The following is a 16,523-nucleotide window of genomic DNA, read 5'->3' on the forward strand; positions in this document are numbered from 1 at the left end:
TGGGACTAGTGGATGTTCCAAATAAAAATTACGATAAAATCTGATTATAATAAAATGGGTGATCTTTATTTCAAAGAAATCGTTCTCGGCCCAAATCAAGTCCTCTAACCCAATAAAATATTCGGATCAGTTTGACCCGGCCCAAAATCAACTCGGGTTGACCGACCATAACCGCCGAAACAATGATTCTTCTCCTCCACCGAATTAAATAAGCTATTTTTTGAGTAGTACTATAAATCCAAACACTTAAAAAGGCATATTATAACTACTTTTGAATAAATTATTGTGCTTTTTATTTTTCTTTAGTTTTACCATAGTAACCCATTTTTCACTCTAAAATCAGATCTAATCTTTTTCACCTGCAATTTCTGTCGGTTCTGATTTCCCGCGTCTATACATACACCAATTCTTCACCGCGTTGAGGTTTTTGTAATGCTGGTGGATTCCAACTGAAAAAATGGTGATGTACGGACCACTGGCGCCTGGTCAGGTGAGTTGATCGGTTGATTGTGTTTTTAAGTAAGCGAATGCGATGGATCTAAGCAGATTGCAGCTTAATTTAGATGCGATTGTTGTTTGAAGTTAGTTGCTGGAGTAGATTAGTAGTGTTTGAGTAGCATTTTAGGAGTAACTGATGTGTGTTTTGCTCATTTTTTGATGAAGATGTGTGGCGAGCTGGAAAATTGTGTGCGATTGTGAACTTGTTTTTTGTTTGATTTGTGTGTTTTGTTTTTGGTGTTTTGTAGCTCGATCTTCGATGATTGGATGAGTTAGCGATTGTTGTTTGAAGTTAGTTTTGGAGTAGAGTAGTAGTGTTTGAGTAGCATTTTAGGAGTGATTGATGTGTTTTTGCTCATTTTTTGATGAAGATGTGAGGCTAGCTGGAAAATTGTGTGCGAATGCGAACTTTTTTTTGTTTGATTTATGTGTTGTGTTTTAGTTATTTATGTAGCTCGATCTTCGGTGATTGGATGAGTTAGTTCAGTGTTTGGATGTGATGTGAGCTTGATGACATTGTGAATATGCAGGTATCGTTTTTCCTTGGAATTGTACCAATATTTGCTGCTTGGTTGTACTCGGAATATTTGGATTACAGAAAGAACTCATTGTCTGCATCTGCGAAGCTGTAAGTTTAAGGACTTTGTCGAGTTGTTCATCTTTTTTGTGGTGTTTAAAGTTTTCGATGGAATGGAGTACTGGAACATTATGTGAAAATAGTATTATGGATGTTTCTAAGAATTTTGGTAGTTACGTTACTGAATTATGGTTCAGCAATGAAATACTGTGTGAATACAGAAGGAAAATGCTGTGACTGATTACTGCATGATCTCAAAGCATAGGGGAATTCAAAATCACTGTGCCTTTCTTTATAATGATGATTTAAAATGTTATGCAACTCCCCTATATGTTGTCTCTGATACTGAAATGCCCTCTAAATTCCAGTGGAAGAGATTCTGATGTCAGTTTGGTTGAGTTGGCTGGGGCAGTTAAAGACGATGATAGAGCTGTTCTTCTGGAAGGAGGAGGCCTTCAGTCGGTCCCTCATGGAGTGCGGAATTCATCTGTAACATCTCAATTCATAAGGTTTGTGAGATATGATCTGAACTTACTCTGATGGTATGCCATGGTATGCCACCTTATGCAATTGACTTCATTATATTTCAGGTTTCTTACGTTGGATGAGTCATTCTTGCTGGAGAATCGGTTGACTTTAAGAGCCATGTATGCGTATAGTTTTAAGTTCTTAGCTTTATAAATCTAGATTTGGAATGAGTTGGATTTAGTTTCTTTTGTTTATTCCTATGCTTTGGGATTATCTTATGCAGGTCAGAGTTTGGTGCCCTTTTAATCTACTATTACATATGTGACCGAACAGATCTCCTTGGAGAATCAAAAAAGGTGTGATTGGATTTCTCCTTACTGCGCAATTGGTGTATGCATTTCTTATACAATTTTAGTGTGAGAAGTGAGATTTAATCGGTTTGTTAGTAGTACTCTAGCCATCAAAACTTCTTTTTCCACCTTTGCTCCACGAAGAGGATTAACAAAGCAAAATGGGAACTTGAAGTAAAAAAGAGTGGGCTTGAACGATAGAGATAAGAGATCTAAAGTGGCTGGGTGCAGAATATTATCAATTATTGTATTGTTCTTTATTAGCATTAATTATTGTAAGGAGTCTAGTTGTTTTATTTGTTAGAAACAGCTTTTATCTATTAGAGTTAGAGTTGGATTAGGAGTCTTCTGTATAGGAGTCAGTGGCCATTAGTTATTATATGTAGCTCTTCAGTGGAAGAGTAACATGTCTTGGATATTGGTTTAGGGACAGTTTTACCATAGGCCTAAATTGAGAATTTCTCTGCTCTTTTTATTCAGTTTATATTCAATTTATTTTCTGTCCATTTTTTTCTGTTTCGATTATTTTCTGTTCCTTTTTCTAGCACCTACTGCCTTCTCTATCATTGATATATAGCCAAAAACCCAACATCTATGTGTTTTTCTGGTAGTTCTGCATAGGATTAATAAATTTGTATGTAATGGATTACTGAGCCAAACTAGTTTAGGTCTTACAAAGGACATGTAATCATATTCAAAATACTCCTCACGAGAATCACAAATGTGACAAATATGACATCTTGCTGATGCAGGGAAGTAATAATCCTCTTCTTTTTGCCATTCTTCCATTTCACAGGGCACTGCTAGATTAATCACAAATATAGCAATTCAACATAATAAGAGAGGGCTTAACTTTCTTCTTCAGTGGTGTTAAGCGATTCCAATCAAATCTGTGCTACTACCGCATATGTTTTAATTTATATTCTGCAGTACACTAACTCATTGAGAATGGTTGATCAATGGCTTTGCTGTAAGCTTATCTCACTAAATTTCATTTCTGATGGCAGAGTTATAACCGGGATCTTTTCTTGTTCCTGTATTTCCTTCTCATCATTGTCTCGGCAGTTACTTCATTCAAGATACATAATGACAAGTCAGCATTCTCTGGAAAGTCAATGATGTATCTGAATAGACATCAAACTGAGGAGTGGAAAGGTTGGATGCAGGTAACTGTTTAAAGAAATTATTTATGTTTCAATAAATAAAATAACATTTTAGTCTTTTTCGTCACCTTTAATTTTTGGTTTCTTTTATGACATTCTGCACTTACCTATGCTTTGAAATATACCTGAGCTGGAATGAATTGTCTTAGCTATCTTTCCCTCTGCTTACAGGTTTTATTTCTTATGTATCACTACTTCGCTGCCACAGAAATCTACAATGCCATAAGAATCTTCATAGCTGCATATGTATGGATGACTGGATTTGGGAATTTCTCATATTATTACATCCGCAAGGATTTTAGCCTTGCGAGGTTTGCTCAGGTTGGATTCTTTTCTGATGCGTAATATCCCATGGCGTCATTCTAATCCCATTTCTAAAGGATTAATTTCGATATGCAGATGATGTGGCGGCTAAATTTTTTGGTATTTTTTTGCTGCATTGCGCTTAATAACAGCTATGTCTTATACTACATATGCCCCATGCACACTCTTTTCACATTGATGGTGTATGGAGCACTTGGAATATACAACAAGTATAATGAACGTGGAACTGTCATGGCTCTAAAAATATTAGCTTGCTTTTTAGTAGTCATCTTTATATGGGAAGTACCTGGGGTATTCGATCTGTTCTGGAGTCCCTTCACTTTTCTGCTAGGTAAAATTCTTGCCTCTCACTCTCTGTCTCAAGTTTATGAATGTGTATCTCAATCTCAATACAAGAATGTGTCCTCTTTCAGGATACAGAGACCCAGCCTCGAAAGTCGAACATCCGGCTTTGCACGAATGGCATTTCCGTTCAGGCCTTGATCGCTACATTTGGATAATTGGAATGATATATGCATATTACCACCCAACAGTAAGCTCTGTGCTTGTTTATCTTCATCTGCATTTCAGATAATTTTGCTTGTTTTTTCCATCTCTCTGAAACTGCATACATGTTGATCTCCTCTACTTCAAACTGTAAACCTTCTGGATGGATTTGCAGGTCGAGAGATGGTTGGAAAAATTGGAGGAAGCTGAAACAAAGCGCAGGATATTTATCAAGTCAATTATCGTGACAATATCCTTGACGGTATCCCTCAATCTCTCAGCTCGTTCTTAAAACTTGTGAAGTTCACATCTCAAATAATTGTTTTTCTATTTACAGATTGGATATATTTGGTTTGAGTTCGTATACAAGCTTCCAAAGATTACATACAACAAGTACCATCCTTATACGTCATGGATTCCTATCACGTATGTGCATTTTCAGTCTCTTCCTTGTCTAGACTAAATATGTCGCAAATACTATGGAAGCCTATTATTAATCTGGATTTATCTGCATATTGTCTGCTCCCAGTGTTTACATATGCTTGCGGAATGTTACTCAGAGTTTCCGCTCCTACTCATTGACACTTTTTGCGTAAGAATCCACATCTTTGTTTGAGTAAAGGACATTAATATTTTTATCATTTTTTGTTCATTGAGATGATTCAAACAGATATTGTATTTGCCTTGATGAACAGATGGCTCGGCAAGATCACTTTGGAGACTTACATCTCGCAGTTTCACATATGGCTGAGGTAAGCAATTTAGTTTCTAAAATCATCACTCATTCACTCTTGGTATCATCTTTATCCTGTGATGCGCATGCCTATGTAACCCCATGTGACTATTGTTCTTGGAAATTCAAGACAAGAAAATCTGTATATACAAAAATGGGGATGGGGTTCTGAACAAAGTAAATGTTCTCTCTGATTGAATGACATTTAGCCGTACATAGTCTCGGGAAGATGAATCTGAACTTCATCCAACTCAATATAGGTCCAGTGTGCCAGATGGTCAGCCGAAGCTGCTACTTTCATTGATTCCAGATTATCCGATGTTAAACTTCATGCTCACCACTGCAATTTATGTAGCAGTAAAGTCCTTTCGTCTCCCTTGTTTTATTTTCTTATTTCACCCAATCAAATAGACACAATCCCGATTTACCTTATTATCTCAAAATCCCAAAACTTGCAGGTATCATACCGGCTGTTTGAGCTTACAAATACTCTGAAAACAACATTCATTCCATCCAAGGACGACAAGCGCCTTGGACACAACTTGGCTGCAGCTTTAGTGATTGGAGGCATCCTTTACATCTTGGCTTTTGTATTAACAAAAGTTCCTCAAATGCTAGTAAGTTTGTTGTCTTACATTGTTCCTGCATTAAGCACCTAATGGTTCACAGTTATTTGTATAAAATCTTCCCAAGTCAAGAACATAACATATTCAATCACAATCTGGAATACTTGAAAATCTTGATTATTGTTAATGTGTTGTTTCCTATTCAAAAATTGCAGGTGTGAAATTAGGGATTACAGCAAACGAGAAAAAGCAGATTATTGATGTGCTGGGATCGAACATCAAATTGAGTAATTGCTCAATATACAATTTTAGTGTATGGTATATGGGAGAGGTCTGGTAAAATTGTGTATAGAAAGGGCAGGGCTCTTTAGCTATGAAAATCTACTACAGACTTGACCATTGTTGTGAATCATGTTCGTGATTTCCACTCTGCTACTGTATTTGATGTCATTTTATCTACCATGAAATCCCATTTTTAAAGAATTCATTTGGTAAAGGGTTACTACTTACTAGTCTTTTTGAATTGTTCCTTACCTAATACTCCCTCTCCGTACCATAAAACTAACACATTTTGAGAATTGGTAAAATAGTGAAAATTGAAAGAAAAAAGGTTTACTATACACTACAAAACAATACTCCCCTGTTCCAAGGAAGATGACTCCTTCCTTGGGCGGTACGGGATTTTATGCAGATTTATTTTATTTGTTAATTGGAAAGAGTAAAGTAAGAGAGAAAGAATAAAGTAGAGATAAAGTGTTTTGATTTATAATAATGAATCATCTTGATTGGGACAAACCAAAAAATATGTGAGTCACTGTCAATGTGACAGAGGGAGTACTAACTTATAGTGAGATCCACTAGTCATTTTATAGTGTGTAGCATCAAATGTACTCCCTTCATTCTATAGTAGTAGATGCGTTTCTTTTCGACACGCGATTTAAGAAAAAATATTTTAAATAAGTTAAGGAAAAATAAAGTAGAAAATGAAAAAGATAGAGAAACTAAATAAAGTGAGAAGAAATGTATTAACTTTTTTACTAAAAAAATAAAAATGATTTCACTACTATGGAACAGACCACAATGGCAAAATGACTCCACTACTATAGAACAAAGGGAGTAGTAGGCAATCTCCACTAGATTGGAGTAACGCAAATGGAGAATAAAATCCACCTTATTAGATAGAAAAAAAGCTACCTAAAAAAAGAATTGTCTATTTTTTATGGGCTGAAGAGAGCAGCAATTGCGTAGAGAGAGTTGGTGTATGGCAATTGGCAAATCTAATAAATTCATGGTTGTAAATCGTTGTCTTGTCCAAACCACGCATAATTGGGAAAAAAGAAGTCAATAACTGAGTTCTATAAACCAAAATCTTGCACTTGTTATCCAAATAGTAAAATACAAACAAAAATAAGTTAACGTTCTCATACATTTATCCTATTGCAGATTAAATCAAGTGTCACAAATGGTTATACAATGCAAGGTTGCCGCCATGAAACCGCCCCATAGCAGAGTCCTCAGAATATATGAACCATATCGTAGGCAAATCTTTCTCAATGTCAAGGAACACAGGCAATGATTGGAATAGAAGACACTCTGATTTATACTATGTGTCGGTGTGCACGAGATAGCATTGTGTGTGCGCGTGTCTCACCCAAATGCCAAGTGATCAAAACTAGTTTAGCAATTGATGCTAGATATAATATATGATGAGATGAAGCAAGAATAAGATTTTTTTCCAAGACTGAAATGTTATAAAAGGAAAAAGAGTAAGGATACGTCCAGAATAGCACGAAAGACTGCAAGAAGTGAAGAAACGGCATGGTTAAACATATTATCATGAAAATATGTAAAGCAATTGATGCATACAGTCAAGAATCAACAATTCAATTCACAAGATGCAAGGTGTATTCTTTTGTGACCTATAATATCATAGACCACGGTTTGCTTATAAACAACAAATTAGTGATCCTCAATATTATGTGAATGAATTTATCGTTATCTCTAGATCAACTAGAGAAAGTCTAAACCGGCACAAAACTACTATACTCATAAAAGAACATTCACAAGAACACCACATGTTTATGCTTAAATGAGCAACACATTCACCTCAAGAACTACATAAATGAGACAAAGATGATGTTAAAGAGTTACCAAAAGTCCGCCTAGAATGCCATCGAAGACAATCTTGTTCCAGCTATCGAAAAAAGAATGAACAGCAAAGCCAGTCTTTGCAGCCAGCCCTACAGTAGTAATAGCCATGATGACAAAATAGAAAATAAATCCCGTCAAGGCCGTGTACCCCAAAATTCCAGCAATCACGCCACCTATGATAGACATAAATGTGCGGCTGCAGCAAAGGCAAAGAAGAAAGGTTTAGAACGTAGTATTCTTTTACACAAAACACAGAATTGCAGGATGGCAACACAAATAAGTATAATGAGCAAACCTATAATTGATAATTCTTGTGTTGTTTTGCATATTTTCGACATTAAAAGTTGGTATCTCATCCAATGCATCACTTGATTTCTTCTTCTGCCCATTCGAATCATCATGGACTGCCATTGCTCTCTCTTCCCTCCTTCCAAATTCTCAAAGCCTTTCTAAAATTAACAAATCATATCAACTTTGAGCAACCAATGCAACAAAAACAGCTCACAAAAAATTTAACAAAAAAAAAAAATAGAAATCCCAATGATATCAACAATCATTCCTCAAACCCTTCCGAGACTACTAATCACAACTCACAATAAATTCAACAAAAAATTGAGCAACCAATGTAAATACAACAGCTCACAGTAAACTGAGACGAAGATATTTCATTTTTAAATCAATCTTAGCACATAATCCACTCTCTATTTTGGCGTGAGGTTTGGGGATTGGAGTAGATTTGTTAGAGTTACTATCACAGCTCACGATAAATTCAACGAAAACGAGAAGCTCATTATACGATATACAAAGCTGAAAACCCTAAGATTTAAGATTTAGAATCAAAATCACACCAATTCGCAACGAACCTAGAATCAAAATCACCCTAATTCGAAGTAGAAACCAATTAAAGCAAGTAATTTACAAAAGAAACAGATGAATTTTAAGAGATCTGAGATTGAACAGCAACATTTAGTAAAATTATTAGCAGCGAGTGCGAAATTACCTCGAAATTTATGTGGAGACTGAGATCGATCAATGCTTGGTAAAAAATTCGTAAATTGTTAAATATACTTATAAATTGGATTGACCCGCTTCTATTATTGGGCCCTATAAATCTAGCATGAATCGAACATTCTTATTTGGGCTTTTTGCTATTCTCCCATTTAATGGGCTTAAAAAGCATGGCTAAATGTTATGTATATTCCCTTCGTCCCATTAGCGTTAGGCCATATGTTTTTTTTTTCCTTGTCATTACTATCAAGTCATTTCTACTTTATTTTTTATCAAAAAAAATATTCACTAAATAAAGAACATGTATAGGTATTTTTTATTTAATTAAATATACTAATTTGTGTTTCTAAATGCATTACCTATGCTTCAAAATATATATCTTAGATCCTAGTGTTCCGACTAAAATTAAGGAACTGAAATGGAAGTATTCCACAAAAGGAAAGATGTACTCCAAATTTGACAAATGTGTTCACAACTTAAGAATGCTTTTTTAAGCAAAAAAAAAATTGGCCAATTCCAAAAGGTGTATTGGTCCTTGAGAGCATCCATAATGGATGTCTTAGTGGGCGCCTTAGTGGTTGCCACATTAGCATTTCTTAGTCCGACCCTTCTTTCTGCAATGGTTTTGCCCTAGTGTCCATCCTATCAATTTCCATTTTTCATTTCAATTTTAATATTTTATTTTTTTATGTCTACACAATATAAATAGCAAAATTAGATATTAAATTAAAGAACTAGCAAAACATACATTACTTAATTCAAAAAAAAATTACAACAAAATTACTTAAAAGAGGTACAATTTCAGCGACCCCTACGTGCCCAAACTTCTTCAACCATGTCGTTCATTAGTTGAAGATGGGCTTTTCGGTTGCGCATGTTCTCCTCTTCTTGTAATCGTTCACTGACTCCAAAGGGTAAACCTCAAATGACCGGCGGGGTTGCATGACCTGCGCTCAACGCACATGACATTGGCGATATGATGCATGTACCAGGAACGAGCCTGGCCTTTCACTATTGCCCTAACGCACTTGAAGCACACCGAATCCTCGCTCCACGGCCTCCCGTGCAGACTCTTGCCGCTGTGCAAAAAAGGCTCTATTTGGCCAACTGACGAAGCGCAACCGTGCACTTCGTAAGCGGGGATAGACTGATTATGTGGGCCGCATCTTGCCGCTGCAAGAAGTACTCGTAGCGCGCATCCATCGTTTGAACAATGTTGAGAAACAGTTGTCGCAACATCCTAAACCATCAGCGAAAAACCGTCGGTCCCCACCGTGGTTCATCGGCGAAGTAGTCTTTGAACAGACGTGATGAGCTAGGCCATGCTCTTGATGGACAGATGTCCGGTAGCGGATGGGCCTCGGGACCTGCTCTTCGGCTTGCTCTTGCTCCTGTATTGCACGAATACCTCCGAGAATCTGGTCCCCTAAAGCAAACATTTCGCGTTCCATAGCCCGATTTAGATCTTCTCCGAGAAACATTTTGGAAAAGTGAGTGAAAGAGAGATGTTTGATTGAAAGATGTTGTGTGAGAGTTGTGTGAAATGAGTGGAATTTTAGGTGTATTTATAGAGAGAAAAAAAAAATAAAAAAATGAAAAACGCGTCGCTCGTCCTCGTCCTAATCGTCCTTGCCCCTGCAATGGGCGGACGAGGGATCGGGCGACGGGTTGGGCGTCCGACTGAGACGACCGAACTTTCAGTCGTCCCACTCGTCCATCCGATCGGTCTTCCGCCTGCAATGGGTGGACGATCGCGAACGAGCCAAAATTTGGTCGATTGGGCGGACGATCCCACAACCATTGTGGATGCTCTAAAACTCACAAAGTTTTACCAAAATTTTGTATTTTTCATGAACTTTAAAGTTGGTCACGAAAATAATGATCTTGGGCTTGTAGTTAATTTCCCATGAAAACTTTTTGTTCCCCTGCTAATTGGAAATTCACTAGAATGAATGAGTTCATGATTTTTTTCAACCAAATTTGAAGTCATAAGAAATACTCCACTCGTTCCAACTAAGTTGAGTCAAAACTTTTGGATATGAAGACTAAGAAGTTATGTTGAAAAGTAGGAGAGATGAAAGTAAATTACAAAAGATAAAGAGAGTGTAAAACAGGTGATGGAATAAAATAATTAAGAAAGATAAGATGTATTGTTTTTTATCAAAAAAGAAAATGACTCAACTTAATTGGAACAATCCAAAAACGAATACAACTAACTTAGTTGGGATGTAGGGAATATCAAATTAGGTCAAAATTTGTGATTTTACCTACCTATATTAACTCCACTAAATTTCATTTTCACAATATTTGATATGACACTAAACATTACTCCTTGGCAAGTAATTAAATTAAATGAATTAATATGAGAACTTGGATCTGAAATCTTATAGTAAAATAAAATATGGAGTATAAAATATTTGATTACGTTTGACTTAACATGAAAATTAAAAATGAAATGAATACCGTTTCAAATAAGAATTTTTGTGTGTGAGAAATAATAAATGATTAATTCTAAATAAGGTATTGGTCCCAAAATCACAGACATGGCCTAATTTGATATTTTGCATGAAATAAAATTTGATCGAAAATCATAACCCTATTTCTTATAGTGAATTTCTCATTAATTAAAAAAAATAGATTTCGGGGGATATTCACTACAAATATTAAATTCATGAGTTTTGCGACTAACTTTAAAGTTTATGAAAATTCCCAAATTTTAGCCAACATTTATAATTTTAAAACTAATACTCCCTCCGTCCACGAATAGGAGTCTCGTTTACTTTTTTATACTTGTTTTATAAAAATGATAATAAATAGTTAAAGTGGAGAAATGATAAAGTAAGAGAGATAAAAATGATTGATTATATATATCACATTTTTATCACAATTATGGGTTTACTATATCTTAATTAAGAGCAATTTGAAAAGAATAACTATTCTGGGAATCAAGAAATAAGATCACAAATCACAATTATGGGTTTACTATATCTTAATTAAGAGCAATTTAAATATTTTGGGAATAAAGAAAGACAGAGATCACAATTATAAGTGTCTTTCCAATGCATTCAAGATCACAATTATGGGTGTATTTCCAATTCATTTATGGTCATATAGTAATATTTTAAGAGCAATTTAAAAGAATAACTATTCTGGGAATCAAGAATCAAGATCAATCACAATTATGGGTTTACTAAGAGCAATTTAAATTTTGGGAATCATAAAGATCACAACAATATCTTAAAGAGCAATTCAAAAGTATAATTACTCATTTTGGGAATCAAGAAATAAGATCACAATTATGAGTGTATAAATAGGACATGCAATGGGAAAGAGGATACTCAAAACACACTACACACAATCAAAAGAAGAAGAAAAATGGCAACGTTCAACAAATCATTTGGCCTCATCCTCTTGCTCGTTTTAGCCTCTGGTAAACTACTTTGCTAGTACTATAAATTACATCAGTTTAGTAGGGCAATTGGCCACTAATATCTCAAAATTTGGACGAATTCCAATTTTCGTATGAACTTAAAACTTGATTAAAAATCATGAACCCTATTATGGTTTGATATTTGCAACGCTCGATGATTCCGGCTAAATTGATGCCTATTTGGCTCGCTCGATAACACAGGTGGCCCAAAACGACGTTCATTATTTTTAAGACCAAGTTTAAAGATCATTGAAAATTTTGAAATTCAACCAGTTTGTTATATTAGCGACCAATTGTCCTTAAGTTTACACTAATTTACAATTTTACATGGTACTATTAATTATATTTGTATAAAATGATGCAGTGGCTGAATTTGGAATGGCAACAAAAAGATGCACTCTTGGAAATGGTGAATGTGGTGAACGAATATGTTGTGAAGGAGGAATTTGCGGTGACAGTTGTTGTGATGCTAAATGCAAGACGAAATATGTCTTAGGCAATTCTCAGGGTTATTGCAATAGGATTGCTTCACAAAATTTATGTTTCTGCGAATTTGATTGTTAATCAGGTTATTGTTACTCATCTTTCGTTTCAAATATAAAATTCAATAGATGAAATAAATTACTTTTGTTTGTGATATGGAGTAATATAAGTATATAACTGAATGGCCGCGGTTTAATATTTCTGAAATTCTTTATTATTAAGTGAGAATAGTAAATATTCGTAAGAAAAGAGAATTATTTTCAAGAGTCCCATTATTCACAAATTCAGTCTTTAAAACCGAACTAGAGACCAAATTAGGACCATTAGATCTTGTTTTTGATGGATTAGATGGGCTGATGTTGTGTTATTTTTCGCATTCATTATATACCGAATTTACTTCAACTGAAAGATAATTATGGCATAACACATCATGAAGTAATAAACTAATGAAATGAAGTAATAAACTAATGGAATGAAGTAATAGCATGACTGAATGAAGTAATATTGTATTTCAATAAAATGTCATATTTACTTACTTCATTACTAGCGTTCATTTGGTTCATTATTTATTGAATATAGTTCATTACTACCGCTTAACGTTTAACACTAAAATTTGTTGTATCATTAATGTATTTCAATAACATGTCAAAATTACTTCATAGCATACGTTCATTTAATTCATTATTTAGTGAATATAATTCATTATTTACTCCATCAAGTTTTTATTGAATAAAAAAATATAAATAATAAAAAAATAAAAAAGTTTTTATTGAATAAAATATTAAATTCATTGTAAATTAATCCTAACCACAAGATTAAGAAAATGGAGGGCCCTAATTTGGTCTCTAATTCGGTCTTTAAAAAGGGTTCGACATTGATCACAACTACAAACTTAATTTCTTAGGCAATCAGACTTTGAAAATAAAACCGAAGTATTACCATGAAACACGATATTTGAATACCCGAAAAAAGGTATTTCAAATATAATTATAAAAATATTTAATTAATAGTGATTTATTAACAATTAATGATATCTATACATATATAAAAGTTGAGTTGTGGGGGCATTTTGGGAATTTAAATTTTTGGAAGCAAGTTTTATTTGTTATTATTTAGCTTTAATGACATTACTATTAGATTAGCCGGCAGTTTAAAAAAAACGCAATATTGATATTTAAGGGAGATATTAACAAAACTGTCATTATAAATAATTTAATAATATTATAAATTGAACAGTTTCTTTTATCGATTTTATGATAATTGAAGGGAGTATGGAAGAGAAAAAGTTTTAGAAAACTAAAGCTAATTGCTAATACACATCTTTATATATTTGTGATGAATGTAATAACTATTAATGTAATATAAATGTAGACGTGCAAAGCTATTTAAATAAAAATGTGGTTGATATATGCAATATGTGAGTGATTATCATCATCATACTTTAAAGGCTATGCTGCCGTTACTCTCACAAGGAGTATAATTCTTGAATTCTAAAAGCACTCAAAACGTTGGGCTACTAAATTATTTAAAAGATTATTAATGGCATCTAATTATCTCACAAAACCTTTCATACACGTTCGCATCGTGGATCGTAACTATATCAAAATTACTTTATTTGAATTTCAAAATTCTACACAATGGAAAACTCATGAGGTGAAAACTAAATATTTTTTTTTAAAATTCAAGATAACTTAAAAAATTGAAGTGAAAAAGATTTGGAAATGAAACGGTTTTGTAAGCCAAATTAATTACTCATTTCAACAAAACTCTATAAATAGCAATTGACGTGAACTCACTCACTCACTCACTCACTCACTCACTCACTAAATCGAAAATAATGTACAAATTCCCTTTTACACAAAAATAGTGATTTTTTTTTTCAAGTTTTTGGCTTATGTGCTTCGACATACATAGACAAGGCAAATGTTTCGCTCATGCATTCATCAGTCTATTCACCTATATATATTTATTTTAGAGGTATGTTATCCTCCATTATTTTCAGATAGTGTTTCTTCTAACAAGTTAGAACTTCTTTTTTGGAGAAAACAGTGGCGGTACATTATTGGGATCCGTGAGATGTGTTCAGGGCGTGGCCATGCCTGCGAAGAAAGTGAGATGAGGGAGAGCCGCCGACGATGGATGGACTAGTAACTGGTTGATGGTGGAGAGAGCCCTTGGAAACAAGGTGAGAGTAATATGAGGTAGAAATAATATGTAAGGAAGATCAGGTGATGACGAGTTTGTATCTGTATATGTATATCGTTATTAAGATTCTAGGCCTCGGCATGTGTAATACTTGTAAGGGTTGCTTGTGCATATGTATGCGGAATTAGCTACAATCGTGTTAATTTAAAATTCAATGTATGGAGTATACTATTATATTACGGAATTTAGCTACAATCGTGTTATTTTAAAATTCAATATATGGAGTATACTATTATATTACGGAATGTAGCTACAATCGTGTTATTTTAAAATTCAATATGTGGAGTATACTATTATATTTATGTGTACGCACAATATTTTCCCTATTATAGCTCATTGTGGATGATTCATCTTTGGAAAATATCTTAGTCTGTGCATAGTTTTGGGGGTATTTATGGAAATGCCATTTTAAATAAGATACTCACAGTAGAGATTAACTGTGAATTATTACAATTAATCACGTTACATCACATTAAATTACGGTTAAGCAATGCAATGAATGATTTATTAGAGAAAGTCAAAAGGTTATAAAACAGAGGAAATGAAGAGGTTCTAATGATGGTCATGACATTTTGGTTGAACTATAAATATATGACATATGAGTACCAATACCATAATCCAAGTGGAGGCACACCCGAACCAAGTAATAGTCTTGCTTGAAGTTCAGAAGCTTTTCGTGAAGCTGGTCTGAATGAATTTGCAAAACAAATCTTTGTCCACTTTTATAAGGTTTCAACTAAAAAGTTTGTCATCCATTTACTTGCACGGCCAATCATCCGACAGTTCGCAAAGACTCTTCCTAATTGATGTGCTTCAACGAGATAAATCCACGAGATGGCTTTCGAGAAGTACTAGGCCAGCCGTCCGTTCGTCGCCATATTGCTATCAAATTTCGGCTTTAGAGAAAAGGGAAAGATAAGAAATATTTAACTTTGAACAAACGCGAAGAACTCTTTGCGCAGGGGAGAAAGAAGATAAATAAGTCATCGTACATTTTCTTTTACTAAACTAATTTTTCTATGATAAATAAGCCATCGTACATTAGTTTCAATTGTTTAGTTTATTTTATTTTAATTGATTATTTTAATTATTTTAATTGATTATTTTAATTATTTATTTGTTTAAAGTTATTGGATTTATCCAATAGTTAACTCATTTAATGATTTATTAACTTAATGTATTTGATTCATTAATAGTATTTAGTTTCTTCACAAATTTATTAAATTATTTTTACCCCCCAAAATATAATAAGTGATCAATAAAGTAAAATTAAACTGAGACGGAGGGAGAATTTTATTGATGTTTGGCTCATTTGTTGGTCGTGATGAATATATTTTAAAGTTAAGGGTTTAAGATTTAAGTTTCAAGATTTAGGTTTTTAGTGTATAGGGTCACTATATTGCAATGAAATGAAGCTCGACTAGGAAGTGTTTCACAGTGCAATCTTAAATTATGTTAGCTTTTGATAAACAATATCTTAAATCTCATTATGAGAAGTGATAATTATGGGATTCATGCGTCTCCTTTTAATAAAAAAAAAAAAGTGATAATTATACATTCTTTAGGTTTTTTTGTTGTGTGATGTAAATTTCCTTTATTTTTTAGTCTCACGGTCAGAGTCATTTTTCCATTTTCCAAAATTAATGTACAGTATTATTTTTCACGTATCTATATTTTAGTTGAATCCTAACTTCCTTCGTTTGTTTTTACTAAGCGGGTCATATTAAAACTTAAACTAAAAACAACAGTTTTTCTTGAAAAATGGAGTAATATATATAGAGAATCTAAATGATTCATTTTTCAATTTTAAATGCAAAAAGGTTAATTCATATTTTCACAAAATTAAATGTATCAGTTTCTAATTCGTTATTGTGTATCAGTTTCAAATTGGTTATTCTTAATTATGAGTTAAATGCACATAAAAGGTTTCAATACATATAAAAGCCGAGTTTTGGGCGCTTTCAAATAATTAGGGTTTTTTGCAGGTATACTTTTGCCTTGAGAAAGTTTCAAAAGTAACAATTCTGCACCAAGATATAAATCCACAACCTGTTGGTTTGAAAAAATAGATATTATCATAT

General features: G+C 33.7%; 2 protein-coding genes across 4 annotated transcripts; one reads left to right on the forward strand and one right to left on the reverse strand.

Moving 5' to 3' along the window:
• The first annotated feature begins 267 nt into the window (after positions 1-267).
• On the forward strand, positions 268-5,661 carry LOC121796054 (protein REDUCED WALL ACETYLATION 2-like). Its single transcript, XM_042194768.1, has 16 exons — positions 268-490; positions 1,029-1,126; positions 1,444-1,584; positions 1,666-1,722; positions 1,827-1,899; positions 2,901-3,059; positions 3,228-3,377; positions 3,456-3,711; positions 3,794-3,912; positions 4,042-4,128; positions 4,204-4,292; positions 4,396-4,458; positions 4,562-4,618; positions 4,860-4,956; positions 5,058-5,216; positions 5,381-5,661. The coding sequence occupies exons 1-16, from the start codon at positions 458-460 to the stop codon at positions 5,384-5,386; spliced, it is 1,644 nt and encodes a 547-aa protein (XP_042050702.1). The 5' UTR covers positions 268-457; the 3' UTR covers positions 5,387-5,661.
• An 830-nt stretch (positions 5,662-6,491) lies between these two features.
• LOC121793444 (ER membrane protein complex subunit 6-like) lies at positions 6,492-8,402 on the reverse strand. Of its 3 annotated transcripts, none has more exons than XM_042191448.1 (5): positions 8,317-8,402; positions 7,612-7,765; positions 7,317-7,512; positions 6,942-6,961; positions 6,492-6,710 (listed from the first exon to the last, which is right to left on the reverse strand). In XM_042191448.1, exons 2-5 carry the CDS (start codon positions 7,725-7,727, stop codon positions 6,680-6,682), a joined length of 363 nt encoding a protein of 120 aa, XP_042047382.1. In that variant the 5' UTR covers positions 7,728-7,765; positions 8,317-8,402; the 3' UTR covers positions 6,492-6,679. The 3 variants fall into 3 exon arrangements, with proteins under 3 accessions (XP_042047382.1, XP_042047383.1, XP_042047380.1); XM_042191449.1 differs by having other exon boundaries at positions 7,612-7,761; positions 8,317-8,374; XM_042191446.1 differs by lacking the exon at positions 8,317-8,402 and adding an exon at positions 8,180-8,280.
• Between the last annotated feature and the right edge of the window lie 8,121 nt (positions 8,403-16,523).

Source organism: Salvia splendens, chromosome 3, assembly GCF_004379255.2.
Source record: "Salvia splendens isolate huo1 chromosome 3, SspV2, whole genome shotgun sequence".
Classification (NCBI taxonomy): domain Eukaryota; kingdom Viridiplantae; phylum Streptophyta; class Magnoliopsida; order Lamiales; family Lamiaceae; genus Salvia; species Salvia splendens.

What these genes read in the sequence shown, in the direction of transcription:
- LOC121796054 (XM_042194768.1), top strand. Translation starts at nt 458, where the DNA reads ATGGTGATGTACGGACCACTGGCGCCTGGTCAG. An exon ending in GCCTTGCGAGGTTTGCTCAG is followed by an intron (nt 3,378 to 3,455) that starts GTTGGATTCTTT and finishes TTCGATATGCAG; the next exon opens with ATGATGTGGCGGCTAAATTT. An exon ending in ACGTCATGGATTCCTATCAC is followed by an intron (nt 4,293 to 4,395) that starts GTATGTGCATTT and finishes GTCTGCTCCCAG; the next exon opens with TGTTTACATATGCTTGCGGA.
- LOC121793444 (XM_042191448.1), bottom strand. Translation starts at nt 7,727, where the DNA reads ATGGCAGTCCATGATGATTCGAATGGGCAGAAGAAGAAATCAAGTGAT. An exon ending in ACAAGAATTATCAATTATAG is followed by an intron (nt 7,513 to 7,611) that starts GTTTGCTCATTA and finishes CCTTTGCTGCAG; the next exon opens with CCGCACATTTATGTCTATCA. An exon ending in TCTTTCGTGCTATTCTGGAC is followed by an intron (nt 6,711 to 6,941) that starts GTATCCTTACTC and finishes ACATTGAGAAAG; the next exon opens with ATTTGCCTACGATATGGTTC.